This window comes from Acanthochromis polyacanthus, chromosome 14, assembly GCF_021347895.1.
Source record: "Acanthochromis polyacanthus isolate Apoly-LR-REF ecotype Palm Island chromosome 14, KAUST_Apoly_ChrSc, whole genome shotgun sequence".
NCBI lineage: Eukaryota > Metazoa > Chordata > Actinopteri > Pomacentridae > Acanthochromis > Acanthochromis polyacanthus.
This window is the reverse complement of record NC_067126.1, coordinates 19,779,733-19,799,375: the sequence shown is the minus strand read 5'-3', so window position 1 is coordinate 19,799,375 and position 19,643 is coordinate 19,779,733. Positions and strand designations below refer to the sequence as shown.

The window sequence follows — 19,643 nt, the reverse complement described above, 5'->3', positions numbered from 1 at the left end:
TCAACGCTTGTTATTTATTTGTATTATATTCTACATTGTATACTAATAGTGAAGATTAACACTTTTTGTTTATAACATTATTCCATATGTGTTCTGTTATAGTTGTCTTCAGTATTAATCTACAATGTATAAAATAAGTAAATAAACACCATTGAATGAGAAGGTGTGTCCAAACTTTTGACTGGTAGTGTATATCCAGTTTAAACTGGTGAATTATTTCAAATATTCACACTGTCCAGTTCTTGGTTCCAGTGTTTAAACATGTTTATTCCTGCTGTATAGTTGGTCACTTTGACATGAGGGTCTACTGGGACTGACTTGCTTTTGGAGCCAATTTCAAGTGGCCATTAGAGAAACTGCAGTTCTTTACACTTCTGAGTTGGCTTCATTTTTCATCTTTGGTGATTGCCACATGTTAGCAGATGTTAAAGATGTCTGCTTTTATATTTTTTTGCTCTGCTTTAGTGTAGACAAACTGATCAGATAAATATATAAATGCCTCAGTAATGTTCCCCAGCTAAATGCTAATGTAGTCTCTCTGCTGTCTGATGCTGGACAACTAGCATCCAGAATGTTTATTAGAACCGCTGCTGCTGGAAACATCAGCCTGCTGAGGCTGAAAACAAATCTGATCAAAGCAGCGAGACAGAATTAAAGTCATGAGCCATTAAAGTAAAATAACCTACTTAAAGATGCTAAAACACAGAGAGGATGTGGAGGAGCTTTTTCCTACAGGCTGTCCGCCTGCTGAACCTGGAAAACTAGACTCAACAGACAATCAGCTTCATGTTCACAAATGTTTTCTAATCATCAGTTAGCCTTTCAACACTATTAGCTAACTCAATGTAGCATTAGAGCACAGGAGTGATGGTTGCTGGAAATGTTCCTCTGTACCCCTATGTAGAAATTCCATTAAAAATCAGTTGCATATATATATATATATATATAATGTAAAGATTGGTGTTAATTTGTGTCTGTGTGTTTTTTAGCAACATTACTCAAAAACGGATTTGGATGAAATTTTCAAGGAAGGTCAGAAATGGCGCAAAGGCCAAGTGATTAGATTTTGGCAGTGATGTGGCTTTTAGTCTGGATCCACACATTTTTTAAAGATTTCAGCAGTTTGAAATTATACAACGACTGAGCAGCCTTGGCAGAATTGTGTTTAGTTGTGTTTATGACAAATAAAGATCTTGAATCTTGAATCTGAAAATACTTTATGTAAGCAGTTATTGATTATGCGGCTACAAAGATTATTTGCTGTCAGTTGATGCTATTGTTGCTGCAGAGCAATTTTACCAGGGAGAGTTTACTGGTAATAAAACATACCTCACACAGGGGTGCGTTGCTGTGGTTACCTGCGGTGTAATACACCTTCTGTGGACTTGCTTTCCAGCGACTAGTTAAATTCTCCCAAGCAGATTTAACAGCTACCTGCTGGCCAGACAAAGAGTAGCATTTTTTCATGTCAGATATGCATAGGAAGTGAATACACCAATTGATTAAAGATAATTCATTTGCTCTTCAAAGGTTTATTTTGTGTTCTAAATTTGAAAACTTTAAACAAGTCAGATGCTTTTCTGAGCATCAAAGGACAGAAAGCAAGATAGAGCAGACAACAATAGCGTATTGTTCCTTCTCTCTTTGCATACAGAGGCTATATTTTTAGATATATGAGCATGTCTTCAGCTGCTTCATTAGTACTATAACCCTCAAAGAGATCACCACTAATAGCTCATGCACTTCTTAAGGCAATTACCATCCACTAATGGCTCCTGCTTAATCCTACATAATATACGACCCATCTGGCTATCTTACATGCATAACCATCAGAATATGAATTATTTGGTGATGCTTTGAATTATGCATGGGGTCCACTCCTGGGAGGTCAGGGGCTCCATGGTGATTCAGGTGTTTGTGTCTGGATTTGTGGCTGGATAAAAGCACAGGGACAGCCACGATGCCCGTGCCATGTAATATTGTGTTTCTGTGTTTGGATGAGCACAGCTCAGGATGACTCAGAGGCTTGTTGAGTAGATCCAGGTCTGTTGCTGTGTTGTGAAGCCCTCTGTTGGTTAAATGAGAGCATTGCCACCAAGAGTCACAGAAGTGGATGTGTCATTTTGCAGATTTTATTAAACACTTGTGTTTAATTTAATGTTGTGAAGTCAGTTTGTAAATGCATCACTGGACAGAATGAATGACATAAAATCTTGGAGGAAACAAAAAGAAAGAAATGAGTTATGATCGGCTTTGGTTTGTCTGTTTGTCTTTCTGTTAACAACATTATTCAAACACGAACTAACTGCTCTGGATGAAATTTTCAGGGAAGGTCAGAAATGACACAAGGACCAACTGATTAGATTTTGGCAGTGATTTAGCTTATGGTCTGGATCTGTGGATTTGTTAAAGATTTGTGTGTCTCTGCAAGATGGCATCACATCGTTACTGTAGCTATGACAACAAGTGAACACTAGGTAAGCTGCCTGCTGACGATCACATGATTGTGATCCTGCTACAAGTCCACCGCTGCAGACCACGAATTGTTTAAAGATTTCATCTGTTGGAAATCGTCCAACGACTAAGCAGCTCCCTGAGTGCTTTTCTTGTTTCCTAATGTCATGTAATGTGGATCGCTTAAGGCAGCATTTAATAAAGTTTACATTTTTCTCACCAAAATCTTTTGCCTTCGTCAGTGTTCCCCCAGGCTCAGATCCCTCCAGTTCGACCTCCAACCGCGGCTGGTTCCGCAGGAAGCCTGTCCACCATCGACTGCCAGGGGCCCAGCGAAGCAACTATGACCTTCGGGAGCGGATCTGCATCGGCAGCATGACTGCTCTGGAGACTGCCGTCTACCAGCAGGTGCCCACTGATGAGGCCGAGGCCCAGATGTTGGCCAGCGCTGATCTGGATGACATGAAGAGTAAGAAAGATACTGTGTAATAAAAGGTTCTCAGGTGCACTGTGTGGAAGCCCTGTTGGGGGATTTTACGCACTGGATGACAGTGGCTCTGATTGTATACATAAGCATACTACAACATCTATCCATCCATCATTTATACACCACTTAATCCTCATTAGGGTCGCTGGGGGGCTGGAGTCTATCCATCAATGCTGGGAAGGCGAACTGGGAATCTTCTAGCTGCAAGGTGAAAGTGCTAACCACCAATCCACTGTGCAGCTCATACCACAATATAGCCAATTGAAACACATTCAAAAGGGATTGTGTATTGTTTTGTTTCTGTGTTGTTAAAACTAACAGCTCATTCAGGGCAGGTAGAATTCATCTATGTTCTTATGTCTCTGAAAAATAGTGTGTTATGAAGCTACATATAAGCTAGATAGTCCTCAAAATTGTGACTTTTAAATTTTCTGACAGTTTCTAACTTACAGATGGAATTAAGTGTAAGTTGTATCTTTAGTAGCAAGTGACATGCGGGCAAATACAAACTGGATGTGGACCTGTTGTATATGTAAGTTCACTTTAAACAACTCATATAATCATTTTGATTTCCTCACATATTATTCATAAAGTGTATGATCTCATTGCTATTTTTGTTACCATTTTGAAGTTCTTAAAAAGAGATGTGTGGCAGTTTTTATCCTAACTACGGCTGCCACTTAACACTTTTTGTAATAGTTATTATAATTGGCCATTTGCAGTTATTTTTTCAGCATTGTGATTATATTTAGCAGCTACAAGGACAAACGATATCAAAAAGCTCTCGCTGTGAATGAACAGACAGTGCTTTGGTTGTGCCTTTCTGGTGGTACGTCTTCCAGAGTAGTCAGAATAGCGTTTTCACTCTAGTAGTGCTGCTGTGCTATGCTACCAAAACTTTGCAGTGTTGCACTCTGATGCAGCTCTAGTGATGACTGCACCTGACTCATGACTGTAGCCAAAAACTCTATTTTGATGCAACGTTTGTTACAGTGAATGGAAGCTATTTGGAAATAAAATGACAAAAAACATGCGTTGGTTTGGAATATAGGTGTTGCACTATCAGCGCTATGAATTATTTCAGGGAACCAGTCCTCAGTTGACAACACATTTTGGAAAAGTTGAAGAAAACAAAAATATGGGTCATCATTCTGATGTTATTTTTAGCTGTAACTGACTTTTCTTCTCAAGTTGCTGTGTAGCACGGCAGCAACTCAAAGTACGGTTGTCATGACTAGAGTTTGACATGTAGCACTCTGCACACTGACAAGGGGTGTTGTTTACAGAAAGGATTTTTGGGTTAGGGTTAGTCCCCAGTTTCAGTTTGAGGTAAGCCTGTCAGACAGAACGTAGCTTGCTATAGTAGTGTTGCAAAGAAGCCATTCAATCAGTCATCAATCAAAGCTGAGTGGTGCAAAGGATTTGTACCAGCAGAAACGTTGTTGCTGACTGTATACTGGACAGCACTATGTCTACATATATACATTATATTGCATGTGCATAAGATACTTTGGAAGAGTTTCCTTCATTGTACCAGATTTGTGGTGAACTAAATGTTAGAAATGCTTTTCAAATGCAGTGCAGGCATTCAGAAATATATTTTTGTCCCAAAAACAGGTGAACTGTGGTTGTCCCTGTCTACAGATACAAGAGTGACTTTTATATGAAACAGTTTCAATGCGGTAGTGACTTACTAAATGATCAGATTTCAGGGGCACTTTAAAGTCTGATTGAAGAACTACCTTTGTATTTGTTCACTGCTACTAAGATATACAGGCCTCTGAGCAGGGGAATGGCAGTTGGTTCCCTCCATTTCTAAAAGCACCTTCTTAGATGACTCAGTTTTAGTTTTCACCCACACCACAACAATGTCGTGGGGGGATCTTTGTGATGTTTCTCTTTCTAGGTTGTTATACATCGGTCAGTGACTGTGCTCCTCCATTTCCTCATCAGGCCTCCATGATAGCACCAGATGTGTTTGTAAAGACATTATTCTTATAACTGCCACATCTCTATTGCAACTGATGTGGTCACACATGAATATTTTGATGGAAAAAGAACTTAAATTGTTGAACATGCACATACTCTAGACCAGGGGTGGGCAAACCTTTTGGTTCAGGGGACACATTGACTTTTGAAATTCGACAGACGGGCCAGGCCAGCATCAGATGGTTGGAGATTGTGCAAACTAATATGAATGACATGTTAAAGACAATACTGACAAAGGAAAGAATACTCACATTCAGTTTCAGTGGGAACAGTGTTATTGGTCACCCTTTTCTGCCAGTGCATCAAAGTCTGGTGTCAGTTTGGTTTTGGCACTTCTCAGGATGGATCTGAGGTGTTCATCAGTTAACTGGGATCTGTGGTGTGCTTTGTTGATGTTCATCACATGTCTGCTCACATACGTGGGTAGATCCGAACAACACCAACGTCCTCTGTGCCATCTTCCAAATGTTGGGAAATTTGGCTTTAGTTAGTGAAGAGTAAAAGTCATTCAGTTTAAGGGAGCTGAACTTCTCCTTTGAATATCAGTCAGTTCCAACTGCAACTCCTGAAGTGCTGTTTCTGGGTCTTGTGACAAGGGACATGATACCAGCTGAAATGTCTTGTCAATTTTTTCCAAATCAGAGAACAGACAGCAGAATTCTCTGTGTAGGTCTTCTAGTGATTCCTTATATTTCATCACATGTCCACTGGCCTCGGTCAGCGTCGCCAGTGCAGGGAAATGGAAGGAAATGGAAAGGATTTTTTTTTTTTGACATTTGTCTTGAGAATAAAGTCAGTTTGGCTTTGAAGGCTGTCACATTTGTGTACATTTCGTGCACAAATTGATCTTTCCCTTGCAGCTTCACAGTCAGCTCATTCATGTGCGTCAGTATGTCCACGGCAAAAGCAAAATCACAGCCAATCTCTGTCGCGCAGCTCAGGAAAATCATCAGTATTCCCGATTAACTCCAAAAATGAGCTAATCTCGTCTTTGAGCTCCCACACTCAAACCAACAGTAAAGGAAAGTGATTGTCAGCATCCATTTTACCTGCAAGAGAACATTTTAAACATTTAAATGTGTCCATAAAGGATACACGATATGTTTTGGTCTCAAAGTTCCTTCATCTGCATTCTGGATTCAAGGCAGTAGTTATCATTTGCAGATACAATTGAGCTCCCTCTACTGGCCATTGAAAGTATTACTACACGGTTGTCTATTACTGAAACTATTTAGATTTTAAAATTTTATTTTGTGACGTCTGTTCCTTTTTGGTAAATTGATAAAGGGCCTGCATAATAAGAGATATTATTTTCACTTTTTGTTTCCCTTATATATTCAAAGTTTTTTTTTTTTTTTTTGTGGCAGTTCATTGGTTGTCAATAGTTTCCTTCACTGATGTCTCAGCAGCTGCTCGTAAGCTTGAGAAAATCTGAAAAGATTCTATGCAATTTATGAAATCTTGACTATATTAAATATTAACTTCTGCTTATTTTCCATCATCTAAACACCTCCTATGCAGGACAAAAAAAGTGCATTTAAATGTCTTGTAAATGTCATATCCTGACATTCAAATGCACAACAGCGACCATTATCCATTATACTCCAGTCTTTCCTCTTAACTATAATGAGATCTTCTCAGTGGGTGAAGACAACATGTTTTCATTAGCTCCCCATCCACATAATGGATTTCATGTCAACAGTATTGGTTCAGTCACTTAGTCACTTCTGATAACCATAATAACAAAATATTGCTATTATTCCTGCTTCCTATACATGCGGCTCCACCTGGGACGTCTGTTACCACATCTACTGAATCTCTTGCTGCACTGAGGCTGATCATTGACAAGTTTTGTACGCTGCTGCTTGTGATTTGGCTCTACCATGGGCATCCCACACATTCTGTCTCATGAAACCAACCCACACAGCTCCTGGCCCACACATGCACAGTTTAAAATAAGCCTCCAACACAATCACACAAAGGATGCAAGACAGAAAAATCTCAGCATCCGCTCATATGCTCTCTGTAGATGATTAGCACATGTAGGTTGCTAGAATGTAACCAATGCATGATCAAGCATGTCAAGAACAGGCTCACTGCAGCTGAGAATACACTTAACATGTGTTTTTAATTTATCTTAACATGTGTTTTTAATTTATTTAGTCTTCTTTAAAAATTAATAAATGAAACTGATATCTCACTCATGTTGCAATTGCTATTCAGGATAGAAGACAAAGCTGTTGTTCTCCCAAGATGCAGACTGAAACCTAATTGTCTGTAATTAACAGGAAGGGAAAAGTAAATGATATGAAAATAATGGCAAGCAACAACAGGAGAGAAAGCCTGGCAGGCAACACTCGTAGCCAAAGAAAAAACGTCTCTCCATCAGGGCGCATTAATTAACAGAGGGTGCAGTCGATTCCCCTTCAGCAGTGACCCTGCCTCTGGCCTTTCCTGCTTTACCAGAGCAGAGCAATCATTGACCCATCTGGAAACGGAAAGCAGGGCATCGAGAGTCACACAGAGCGAGCTATCGGATTTGTAGCGACTAAAGCTTCATATTGATGGGCCACAAATATCACCTGTTTATGGTCATCTGTTCCATTCTGCTCACTTGAGCTTCAAGTGCATCCACTGTTAAAACTGTGTTTTTAGGTGCTAAGTTAGAGCTCAAGAGCTCATGTCACTCCCCTGTTCATCTCTCTTCACTGGCTTCCAGTTGCAGCCAGAATCAAATTCAAAACTCTCCTCCTGGCTTACAAAACATTTACAAGAACGGCCCCAGCCTACCTGGATTCCCTGATCCAGGTCTACTCCCCATCATGCCCACTTCGCTCTGCATGTGAGAGACGCCTGGTGCTTCCAGCCCAGCACAGCTCAATATCTCTAGCCAGACTCTTCTCCTCTGTTGTTTCCAAATGGTGGAACAAATTACCAAACTCTATGCATTCTGCTGAGTCCCTTTCTACTTTTAAAAGACAATTGAAGACTCAATTGGTTAGAGAACACCTTGGCACTTAATCTGACTCCACCTTAGGGGTAGAATAAGTCAGGTGGTCCAAAACCCAGCATTTATTTAGCGCTGACAAAGTTAAAAAAATATATATATAAAAAAAGGGGGGGGGGGGGTTGGCAATTCTTCTCCAACTTGATGGCAACACCTTTGACCAATCGCACTTGAAGCACTTTTTGCACTTACTACAGGTTTTTCCTTATGTCTGAATTCTTGCTTGTGTTGTACGTCGCTTTGGACAAAAGCGTCTGCTAAATGAAATTGTAGAATTGTAGAAGTTATGCTGTGAAATAGTTTTAGTCTGTTTGTGACCTACGAGCTAAAATAGGTGACAATAGATTATGTAGAAATAATATTCTCATTTTGCAAAGTAGGGCTGCACAGTGGATGGTGGTTAGCACTGTTGCCTTGCAGCTGGACGATCCCTGGTTCCCATCCCAGCCTGAGTCTGGGATCTTTCTGCATGGAGTTTGCATGTTCTCCTTGTGCATTCATGGGTTTTCTAGGGTACTCCAGCTTCCTCCCACAATCCGAAAACATGTTCAGGTTAATTCTAAATTGTCCACAGGTGTGAATGTTAGTGCGATTGTTTGTCTCTAAGTGTAGCACTGTGATGGACTGGTGACCTGTCCCGGGTGTCCCCTGCATTCATCCTATAGCTTGTTTTATTCTTGACACATCCACAAGGTTTGTATGGGTCAGTGCGGACGAATTATGTCATTTTAATAGCCATGTCCCCTCACACGGCCTTTCTCAAGCGGAAAATTTCCATGTTGTGCACCTCCAAATTTTTCTAACGATGCAGACGGAGACACACGAAAAACTGGCGGAAGAACAGGAACGCGAAATACAGGCATTTATATGATTCATCACACAGATCACTGTGATAACCGAGTTATAAATAATTCATGGCATGAAATTAAAAATAACTGCTGAAAGGCAGCTATTTGGTAAAATGGCGTGTTGTAAGTAGTGTAAACAACAGCAAACTTCTTCTACTCTAGTTTAGTACTAGAATAGACTAGGTGGATTTGTGGTTGCGATACACCGCCCCTGCAGTTTGGGAGCAGACGCTGCATGGAGTTAAAAGCCACACATGTTCTCCTGAGCGGATTTCCAAGCATCTCATTTCCGCGCAGCACGTTAGTGCGGAAAGCATAACCTACCCTTAAGTCAGCTGGGATAGACTCCAGCCCCCCTGCGACCCCAATGAGGATTAGGCGGTGTATAGATAATGGATGGATTTTGCAAAATGATTGCATTAAATGTATGTGATATGTCTTTGTATTTCTCAGTCCTTAACAGATCCCAGTCAAACATTATTTCTCAGAGAGAGGAACAACACTCTGCTTTTCAAACATCAATACAATACAGAGTGCTTTTTATTAAGTCTTCATCAGCAGGCCAAGTGTCAGTAGTGAGTGGTGTAATAGACCATAGCTGATCTGTGATCTGTACAAATCCTCATATGTGGTTCAGTAGTTGTGAACCACAGACAACTGCTACTCTAAAAGAGGATTTATCTGTATGGTTGTGTGGTTGTGTGCATACCATGGTTTCTCACAAAAATAATCGACAAATCCAAACCAGCCCTCTTTTCATGGGTTAAAACACATACTAATGCTTTCAGACTTAACTTTGATGACCATAATTGTGACAGTTTGTTCTTTTCATGAAAGAAGGTTGACAACTTGGTTCACAACTTGTCACCATGGTGTAACAGATAGTTTTACTGTTGCAGCTACTTCTAAAGTATCTAGGAGGACACCTGTGAGAGTGCAGTCGTGATCCTGGTTGTTCACTGCAGGAAGATGTTTAAAGAAAGCTGTATTTGGCCTTTTCATCTGGTACTGTGCCATGTAGAATCTGACAGATTCAACTGCGATGTCAACTCTGAGTGCAGCAAAATAAGAAGAAATAATGGACATAGCTCTAGTTCTGTGAGCATATAGAACATCGAACAGTGGAAGGTTTGCTATGTGAGCCTATATGAAGAATGGTGCACTGAAGATGGTGATGCTAGGGAGAGAAAGACTCGATGTTGAGACCTGAACAAGATGTTTTTCAGGACTAGGATCTGAGTCATGCCATATTGTCTGTTTAAGATCACTATTGACAGTTTAATGCTTCTAAATCTCTGCTGCCATGATTTTGTGACCATTTGCTAGGAAATGAAGCTAATACTTGGGTCACAATTGTGGCATATCAGCAATCTATACAGGAGTACATACATGGAGTGAACTAATTGAGTAACACTGGCATTTAAACATAGTTATGTGACTCTCAGATAAGAGAGGAAAAAAGAACATATACAAGAAGACAGAACCAGAACTAGAAAAGCACTCGGAGAGCGCAGACCTTCGCCAGGCCATCTGTTTGTCTGTTTGTCTCTTAACAGCATAACTCAAAATGTCATGGACGGATTTTCACCAAATTTTTACAGAATGTCCAGAAGAGCAAAAGTAACAATCAATGAGATTTTGGAGGTGATCCGGATCACCGTCTGGATCCAGGATTTTTTTTGAAGGACTCTGTACAATTGAGAGATCTCTCAATGGTGGCTTCAGAGCATCTCTGTGACCATTCTTGACTGGCCCAGCCAGAGCCCTGACCTAAACCCAATTGAGCATCTCTGGAGAGACCTCAAAATGGCTGTCCACCAACGTTCACCATCCAACCTGACAGAACTGGAGAGGATCTGCAAGGAAGAATGGCAGAGGATCCCCAAATCCAGGTGTGGAAAAACTTGTTGCGTCATTCCCAAGAAGACTCATGGCATGAACTTTTTTGATTTTGGCAAATGGCTGCAATAACACAGAGAGTGAAAAATTTCAAGGAGTCTGAATACTTTCCGTACCCACTGTATGTGCCCTGGGGGAGCTGCTGCCAATCTTGCAAGACAACAAACAGCTGCAAACATGATATGTTTGAAGGGCATGGTGAAACTATAATACAGGGTGTCCCTAAAGTCTGCACACATAGGAAATATCCTTGACTGTCATTTTTGCCTCCATTAATTAAATATGGCTTTATTGAAAGAAGAAAGAGTTGAACTGGTACTGCTGACGTTAAGGATGAACATATCAAAAGATAGGGTTAGGGCAGTGATTTTTGGGGGGCTAGAATGAATTTTAGCCATGTCCAATTCTTTAGTTTCAGCTGATACATTTGGTCATCCAGAACAGGGTTTGTCCATGACACTGCCCATTTCTTTAAACTTTATTACCACCTTTGCCACCGTGGAAAAACCAAGTGGATGACATGCATTGAATTCATCTGCTGTCTTTCGATATGTCCATCCTTCACATCCACTGAGAAGTACCAGTTCAACTCTTTCTTCTTTCAACAAAACCATATCTAATCTGTTGAGGCAGAAAATGTATAGTTAATGAGATTTTGTATGTGTCCAGACTTTAGGGACACTCTGTACTTTGAAGACCATCATTTGCTTCAGACTGTACATTATAGGAGAAAATCACAGTTTAAATTTAAATGGCATTCACAGCTTAGGTTAGACAAATGTGTTCTATTTATATATTTTCCAGGGATTGTTCAGTTTTATAATTAACTGCACTAATACGTTTTATAATCTGCCTTGAAGCAGTATAAACCAATTGGAAGTGTCATTTAATTGACCGCAACTACAAGTTCAGATTCTATGTAGAGACACAGTGGTTGTGCGTTTATGTTAATAAACTGAAGTCAGTATTGTACTGCAGGCACGAACACAAAAGGAAGACGGTGAGTCACAACAGCAACATTAGAGCATGTGGAGCACGTTTTTATGGCGGGTCCTCTCAAGCTCTCATTGGTGCACCTGTTGTAGACGAGTCAGACCACACAACACCTCAGGGATGCATGGTTTCCATAGAGACGCAGGGACAGTAATGGCACGGCTCTGTCTGAGAATTAGCCCCATGATATCTCCACTAAGCAGGGTGCTACAACCAATGGGCGTTATACTGCTATTCTAATCAGTTGGGCTTAATTTTGATGGTATTGTTTTTATACTTCTCAGTACTCTCCTTGGCTTTCCAATTTAATGCAGTTCAGGTGGAGGCACCAGCCTCTGGAACTTGACCTTTACCCTCCTACATATCACATGCTTTGAAAATGATGGCAGCACTATGGAAACAACAGGCATCAGGTCGTCTGCTCTGATTCTCTCTTTCTTGCTTTTCCGGCATCAGTGAAGATCAATAGGCTGTGGACATCGTTACAAAAGGCGGCACTAACAACTGGCTGACAGGCGGGTCTCACTCAGTAGACCATCCCTTATCAATACATCCTTTTGGAGATGCAGCAAAAGCAAATGCTACCATTTATGTATCTGTCTGATTGTGGATCCAACTGGGGGGCTTCTGCCTGAGGGTGTGGCATCAACATTTTACTTGGATTTAAGGCGATAACTATTTTTTGTCACACTGGGAATCTTGTGTATATTTATTTTTTGACTGGAAGGGGAATATTGTCATTGACGAATTCTCTGAGAGTTTCAGCACTTAAGAGTGGGTTTGTTTGGACATAGGTGCATTTGCACAACTAGTACAAAGAGGCAGGTGGACCCAGGTTCTTTAGAACAGTGACCCACGGAGAGCAACGGCGTTCAAGAGTTGGAAGCCCTGGATGAGCAGTGTGTCCACTTGGAGAGAGGTGGATAGGAGGAGGTACCGACCGCGGAGATGACAGACATTGAGGGACAGGACAACCAAGGACATGACACCTCTGATAAGAAGCCTTGCACTGACCTCCATGGACCAGAACGTCGGACCAGTGTCCAGAAAGGCCTCGGCACCCCAAACAAGCACCAGCATGAGCGCCACGGCTCATCATCAAATATGGACGGGTTTGAAGACTTGGAAGAGTTTGTTTTGGATTTTGATGACTGCGACTTGCTTGAGTCAATCCACACCCAGCTGGGGTCCCCACTCGAGCCTATACGTAAGTCGCGTGAACTTATCTTTCTGTGGCGATTCACCTCTTGCTGGCTAGCACTTCATTTCCGTACATTCAGTGAAGAGCTATAAATCATGCGCATTTGACATTAGTGGCAGTTACGTCATGCTTCCGAGGTTCTGATGCAATGGTAGCAATGGGAAAAATTTACACGGACAAGCCATTCTATTTTTACAAAAATAATCAATGGACAGAAGCTCACTTGTTTCCATTGACTATGCAGCTCACTACTAGTGGAATTAATGGTCATATAGCTCATTCATGGCCACACACAGAGCAAAGTTGTTCACAGTATTGAGTTAATTGACATGGGGCTGCTGTTTCCTACTTTTCTATTGATCCAGCACCACTCATTTGGCTTTGGGCTCAGCCATAGCTAGAGCGGAAAGATATTTCATTGACAAACCCTGTGTAGTTTTGCTCTTTTATGCCTATTTAGAGACATGACAAATTAGTCTGTTGATAAAGCTAATTTTTAGCACATAGAAAAGAAATTGAAGTGGTCAGAATGCAACATGATACCACATTATAAGCACTGATAAGTTCAGTCAAAGGCTGCATGATAATGGAAAAAAACTGACATTACAATAATTTGTTCTTGGAATAAGAAATAAATTCACTAGATGACATGAAGAACTCTTTATGAAAATCATTAAATATTCTAGAGTGATTAGGTTGGTTATGTATGAGAATACATCTGTATTGGCCTGTATTGGTCAAAGCTAATTTTCGATTGCCAGCCATTAAAAACCGTCTTGATATGGTGAAACACTGGCAAAGGCATCAGCAAATTAGTTTTTTTTTTTGCTCTTAATCAAGGATTTAAACCAGTGTAAATCATAATCAATCAGTTGACTATGATGTTCATTGATTTAAATCCTTGTGGTCAAAGAGATTGTCATAATAGCAGTGACAATTGCAAGTAGCCTGTTTACCACAATTATTAATTGTACTTGACTTTATAAATAAAATAATTTTCTTGTGCATTTTCACACATAAACAGAGCACTGCTTTCACTTCCATGTTGTGTAGCTTTCCTGTTAATTTACGAATGAGTTCATGAAGAAGGATCTTCATTATTTGAATTCTGTGAACCTCCAGGAAGCTAGATAGAAAATAATATTATCCCCAAAATGCCTTACTGGCTCAATATCTGCCTACTTGCAGACTAATTTTCCATTGTTCCCTGAATACCTCACTTGAAGGCGACTTGCTAGGCGATGCACCGATGAGACTCTAGTGTCCTAACTCAGTTACTTCAGCACAGCAACTTTGTGACCAAAAATGGCATTAAAAGCAGTGAGCTAATGTGTTCTAATATCATATTTTCAAAATTTGTAGTCCCTAGAGGGTGAATTCTATCAACTGATAATGCCCTTTCCCCTCTAGTAACAGTAAGTTTGACCAACATCCTTTCATGTTCCTTATGATGTCCACATCTACTGAGTGGATTGATATATTTGGTACATATATTTAGGATTTCTAGACAAATTATCGTTAAAGCTCTGGTGAAAAACTGAGTTTTCCTGTAGCACTATCATCAAGTATGATCCTCTTGTATTTTAGTTCATGACATACCTGCAACACTGACTGGCTGTTATCATGGCATAGTTTCATTTATTCTGTTTAAGTACTCTTCATCTCATTGTCACAAAGAATCTAATGATCTGCTTTGGCTGTTATTTACGCCAAGGTATCGCTGTTAGTCACATCTGAGTCAGATTATTCATGCTCTATAGTCTGTAAGAGTTACCATCATAAATAACAGTTCACAACTCACATACTGAAATGCTCTGAAGACACTTCAAAAGTGGTGGCAAAGTTTTGTGTCAAATTGACTTCTTCCTGCTTTCACTCAGTGGTAGTTCTGGACTCCCGTTTAAGGTTGTCATTCTGACAGCAGTGGTATCCGTGCTACATGTAGTTAGCTAACGTAGCTGACTGTACTGATTGATTAATTTTATTATTTTTGTGTCATGCACACAAGCGGGCCCAATCCTCATGGGTTTACAAGACACCACTATACTAGCATTGCAGCAATACTTCCAAAACACATTATTCTGCTGCTCAGTTCACAAGCAAAATATGTTGTCTTCTGTCCCAGGCCTGGCAAAGAACCTCTGCCATGAAAAAGGTTCCCCTTTTACAACATAATTCAAGTTTTTCATGGTCATCCAACCAAAGGATATCAAAATAAACAGAGGACATCTTACTGAAAAGTACCTCACTTCCATGTTTGTATACTGGACAGTAAAACATGTACTAGCGGCATGTTGTAGCTAACCAATAGGAAATGTCAAAACATTCTGGATGAAATGAATTAATGTTCTGGGAGTGTGACATTGTAGATAAAAGGACCATTTCTTACAGTATTTTTTAGCTTTCAGGACATACCCCAAGACTTTACAAAAAGATTGATGATCCTTCATGACGTCATCCATAGATTTGCATAGGGTGTCCCGAACAGCTGTGTTGAAGCTCATTGCGGTGGCTTCGGCAATTGCCCTCTTGACAGTTCCTGATTCCTCCTAACTCCTGAGTTATTCATAAATGAGTGAAAAGATGGAGCATTAGTGGAACTGGAGTAGGCCAGGAACAGTGCTGCGATGGCATCCACCTTTTGCTCAAACTGGCCACTCCCTTAACTCTGCAACACTTAAACTTGTGGGCTATATAGTACAATTTAATTAGGTGTATAGTTATCATGCATGAAGGAAAATATCTATAGAGACCAAACTTGTCTTTTTTGTACCGGGCTGTTCATTTGTGTTTGACATTTTCACATGGGGGGTCTGTGGGGACTGGCTCTACTTTGGAGTCAGACTAAGAAAACTTTTTGAGGAACTGTAATTTTTGGCACGTCTGCATTGGTTTAATTTGTAAGCCTTGAAGGATGCCACGGGCGTACTGAACCAAGGAACAGTCTTACTGAACATCACGTATGGAGCAGTTTGGGTTGAAAACACATACCATGGTCTTGAACTATGGTCTTGAACTAAAGCTTAGTTCAAATTTATTCATGTAATTAGAAATATGCTGCATATTAGATTTTTGTGATAATTTGCTTTTACTCAGGTCAGCAATACAATTAATTATTTGTAGCCTGCAAATATGTTGAGTTGTGTTTTTTTTAAAGCCAAAAATGTATTTTTTGATATTCTTTGCATTTATTTAATGTTAAATTTATACATAGATCTGTATGACATAAAACAGTTGGTTCAATATGGAGAAAGCCCAGTTGACTTCTTTTCCTTAGAATAAATATAACCTCAAACATGTCTTACGTTCACCCATGTGAACAATCAAAGCCAATCAAGAGGCAGCTCACACATGTTTTTATGTGGATCAGACAATAAGTCTATCCATCTATCCATCTATCCATCCATCCATCCATCCATCCATCCATCCATCCATCCATCCATCCATCTCGTGATAAGTGGTCTATGATTTGCCACAGCAGTCAAAAGCCAGTGTTTAATATTGAAGATATATGTGTAACTCAGACTTGACTGCTACGTGTTGGCTGTTCTGTTCCTGAAGTGATTCCACTTTTCATAGTCTATGGTTTGAAGAATTTACCAATGTGAACTTAGCCAATGAGGTGTGGGTACCCCCAGGTTTAAGCCTGAGGCACTAAGTTGTTACTCAGTTACTGTAGATGGTTCAAATACTTTGTTATTCCATGCATACTGTCTACTCAGTAAGAATAAAGGTCTGGGATTAAGTCAGACAGCTTGTAAAGAAGCGCTTCCTTACCTTGTCTTTGCCCTGCCCTGTAGTGAGAAAATCAGCACATTCAAATCAGCTAGAATAGTTCACATGAGGCCAAACTTCAGAGCTTTTCCCCTTGGGAGGCTGTCCAAAATGAAATACAGCCTAACTTCATTTTGATTTCCATTCCTCTGTGTTTCCCCGAGGAAGGCATGACGCAGCAGAATGGAACACTTGCAGCAGTTTTATACACACTCACGCACGCATACAGCCTCCAGCTGCTCATGTAAAAATTAAACAAGCAATGTTTGTTTAGCAAGACCTCATATTGAGCCATAGGCCTGTAACTCAACTGTCCCCTCAATCTTTACCATGACTTACAAAACCCCAGGCTATAACTTAACTGTGTGTTCTTCAGGCTTTCCCTTGTTACAGCGTGGTAACATCAAATCATGTTCTGCTAGAAAATAGTTAACCAAAATATAAATAAATGTCATTTGCAGCTAAAACATGCAAAACCATTAAGTGATGCCTGGATGTAATCAGATAGCTACATGTTACCATCTATAGTTTAAAAAGCTCATTCTAAGTCTTACAGTGATGCATTATTTTGCCCAATTCTATAGTAGTCATAGCCTTAAATTATGCACCACTCTTCCCACAGTCCATTTCCCTTTGACTTTGGATGTCCCAGTTTCTTTATTCAAATGAAGTGACCATCCAAGCCTCCTGCTCTGTTACATGGCAAGTCAGTGACAGGTCTCATGAAAAAACTCATTATCCTAAATTCAATAAAATATGATTTGCGGGTCAAGGAAATTGACACTGAAATCACTTTTTTGAACTGACAAATGTGTGGGGGCAAAACCACCTCCTCTGGAACAGTTTCCCATGGCACACTAACTGTAGAATCTCTCTCACCCATGTAGCTTTTGCCTCCCGCTACTGGATATTCTTCTGTCAGCTGGAAAACCCTACAGAGCTATAAATTAGATTTCTGGCTCTCCAGCCTGAAGCATATTTTCTAACTTAAACAGGATGTTCAGTGTGTTCCTCGTCTTAATAAGTGCATTTCAGGGTACTGCTTATAGAATGAGTCACGTTGGTTGCTGAATTAATTTAGGCATCATGAATTTAGCAATGTTGATCTTCTGGTTTATTTGACTTGAAACACTTGTTGTTCTTCAGGTCACAGATTTGAGGACAACCCCGGGGTGCGACGCCATTTGGTAAAGAAGTCGTCCCGATGTCAGATGACCCGGACCAGCAACAGTTCTACACCACTGTCCAGCCTGAAGAAGAAGAAGAGGGCAGCAGATAAGAAAACTCATGAGGTCTGCAGCTCTGTGGCAGAAATATATATATATATATATATATATATATATATATATATATATATATATATATATATATGTACACACGTGGACAAAATTGTTGGTACCCCTCAGTTAAAGAAGGAAAAACCCACAATTCTCACTGAAATCACTTGAAACTCACAAAAGTAACAATAAATAAAAATGTATTGAAAATTAAATAATCAAAAACAGCCATTACTTTTGAATTGTTGATTAACATAATTATTTAAAAAAACAAACTAATGAAACAGGCCTGGACAAAAATGATGGTACCTCTATAAAAGATTGAAAACTATTTGACCAGAGTGACATGATTAACTCAGGTGTGTCATTTAATTGACATCACAGGTGTTTCCAAACTCATAATCAGTCAGTCTGCCTATTTAAAGGGAGACAAGTAGTCACCCTGCTGTTTGGTGAAAAGGTGTGTACCACACTGAACATGGACAACAGAAAGCGAAGGAGAGAATTGTCCCAGGACATCCGAAAAAAAATTATAGACAAACATCTTAAAGGTAAAGGCTATAAGGCCATCTCTAAACAGCTTGAAGTTCCTGTGACTACAGTGGCTCATATTATTCAGAAGTTCAAGACCCACGGGACAGTAGCCAACCTCCCTGGACGTGGCCGCAAGAGGAAAATTGATGACAAATTGAAGAGACGGATCGTTGGAATTGTATCCAAAGAGCCCAGAGCAACCTCCAAAGAAATTAAAGGTGAACTCCAAGGCCAAGGTACATCAGTGTCAGATCGCACCATTCGTCGTTGTTTGAGCCAAAGTGGACTTCATGGGAGACGACCAAGGAGGACACCACTGCTGAAAAAAACTCATAAAAAAGACAGACTGGAATTTGCAAAAATGCATGTTGACAAGCCACAAAGCTTCTGGGAGAATGTCCTTTGGACAGATGAGACCAAACTGGAGCTTTTTGGTAAGGCACATCAACTCTATGTTCATAGACTCAAAAACCAAGCATACGAAGAAAAGAACACTGTCCCTACGGTGAAACATGGAGGAGGCTCAGTAATGTTTTGGGGCTGCTTTGCTGCATCTGGCACAGGGTGTCTTGAAAGTGTGCAAGGTACGATGAAATCTGAAGACTATCAAGGCATTCTGGAGAGAAATGTGCTGCCTAGTGTCAGAAAGCTTGGTCTCAGTTGCAGGTCATGGGTCTTCAAACAGGACAACGATCCAAAACACACAGCCAAAAACACCCAAGAATGGCTGAGAGAAAAGCGTTGGACTATTCTAAAGTGGCCTTCTATGAGCCCAGATCTGAATCCCACTGAACATATGTGGAAGGAGCTGAAACATGCCATTTGGAGAAGACACCCATCAAACCTGAGACAACTGGAGCTGTTTGCTCATGAGGAGTGGGCCAAAATACCTGTTGACAGCTGCAGAACGCTCATTGACAAATACAGAAATCGTTTAATTGCAGTGATTGCCTCAAAAGGTTGTGCAACAAAATATTAAGTTATGGGTACCATCATTTTTGTCCAGCCCTATTTCATTAGTTTGTTTTTTTAAATAATTATGTTAATCAACAATTCAAAAGTGATGGCTGATTTTGATTATTTCATTTTCAATAAATTTTTATTTATTGTTACTTTTGTGAGTTTCAAGTGATTTCAGTGAGAATTGTGGGTTTTTCCTTCTTTAACTGAGGGGTACCAA

The 19,643-nt window shown here is 40.2% G+C and overlaps 1 protein-coding gene across 1 annotated transcript in view; it reads left to right on the top strand.

The window, feature by feature from the left end:
- The window catches only part of LOC110969841 (anion exchange protein 3-like), a 99,216-nt gene that overhangs the window by 41,392 nt on the left and 38,181 nt on the right, over positions 1 to 19,643 (top strand). Inside the window, 2 exon segments of the mRNA XM_051958617.1 lie at positions 2,697 to 2,923; positions 17,799 to 17,944. Coding sequence (XP_051814577.1) covers positions 2,697 to 2,923; positions 17,799 to 17,944 — 373 coding nt within the window.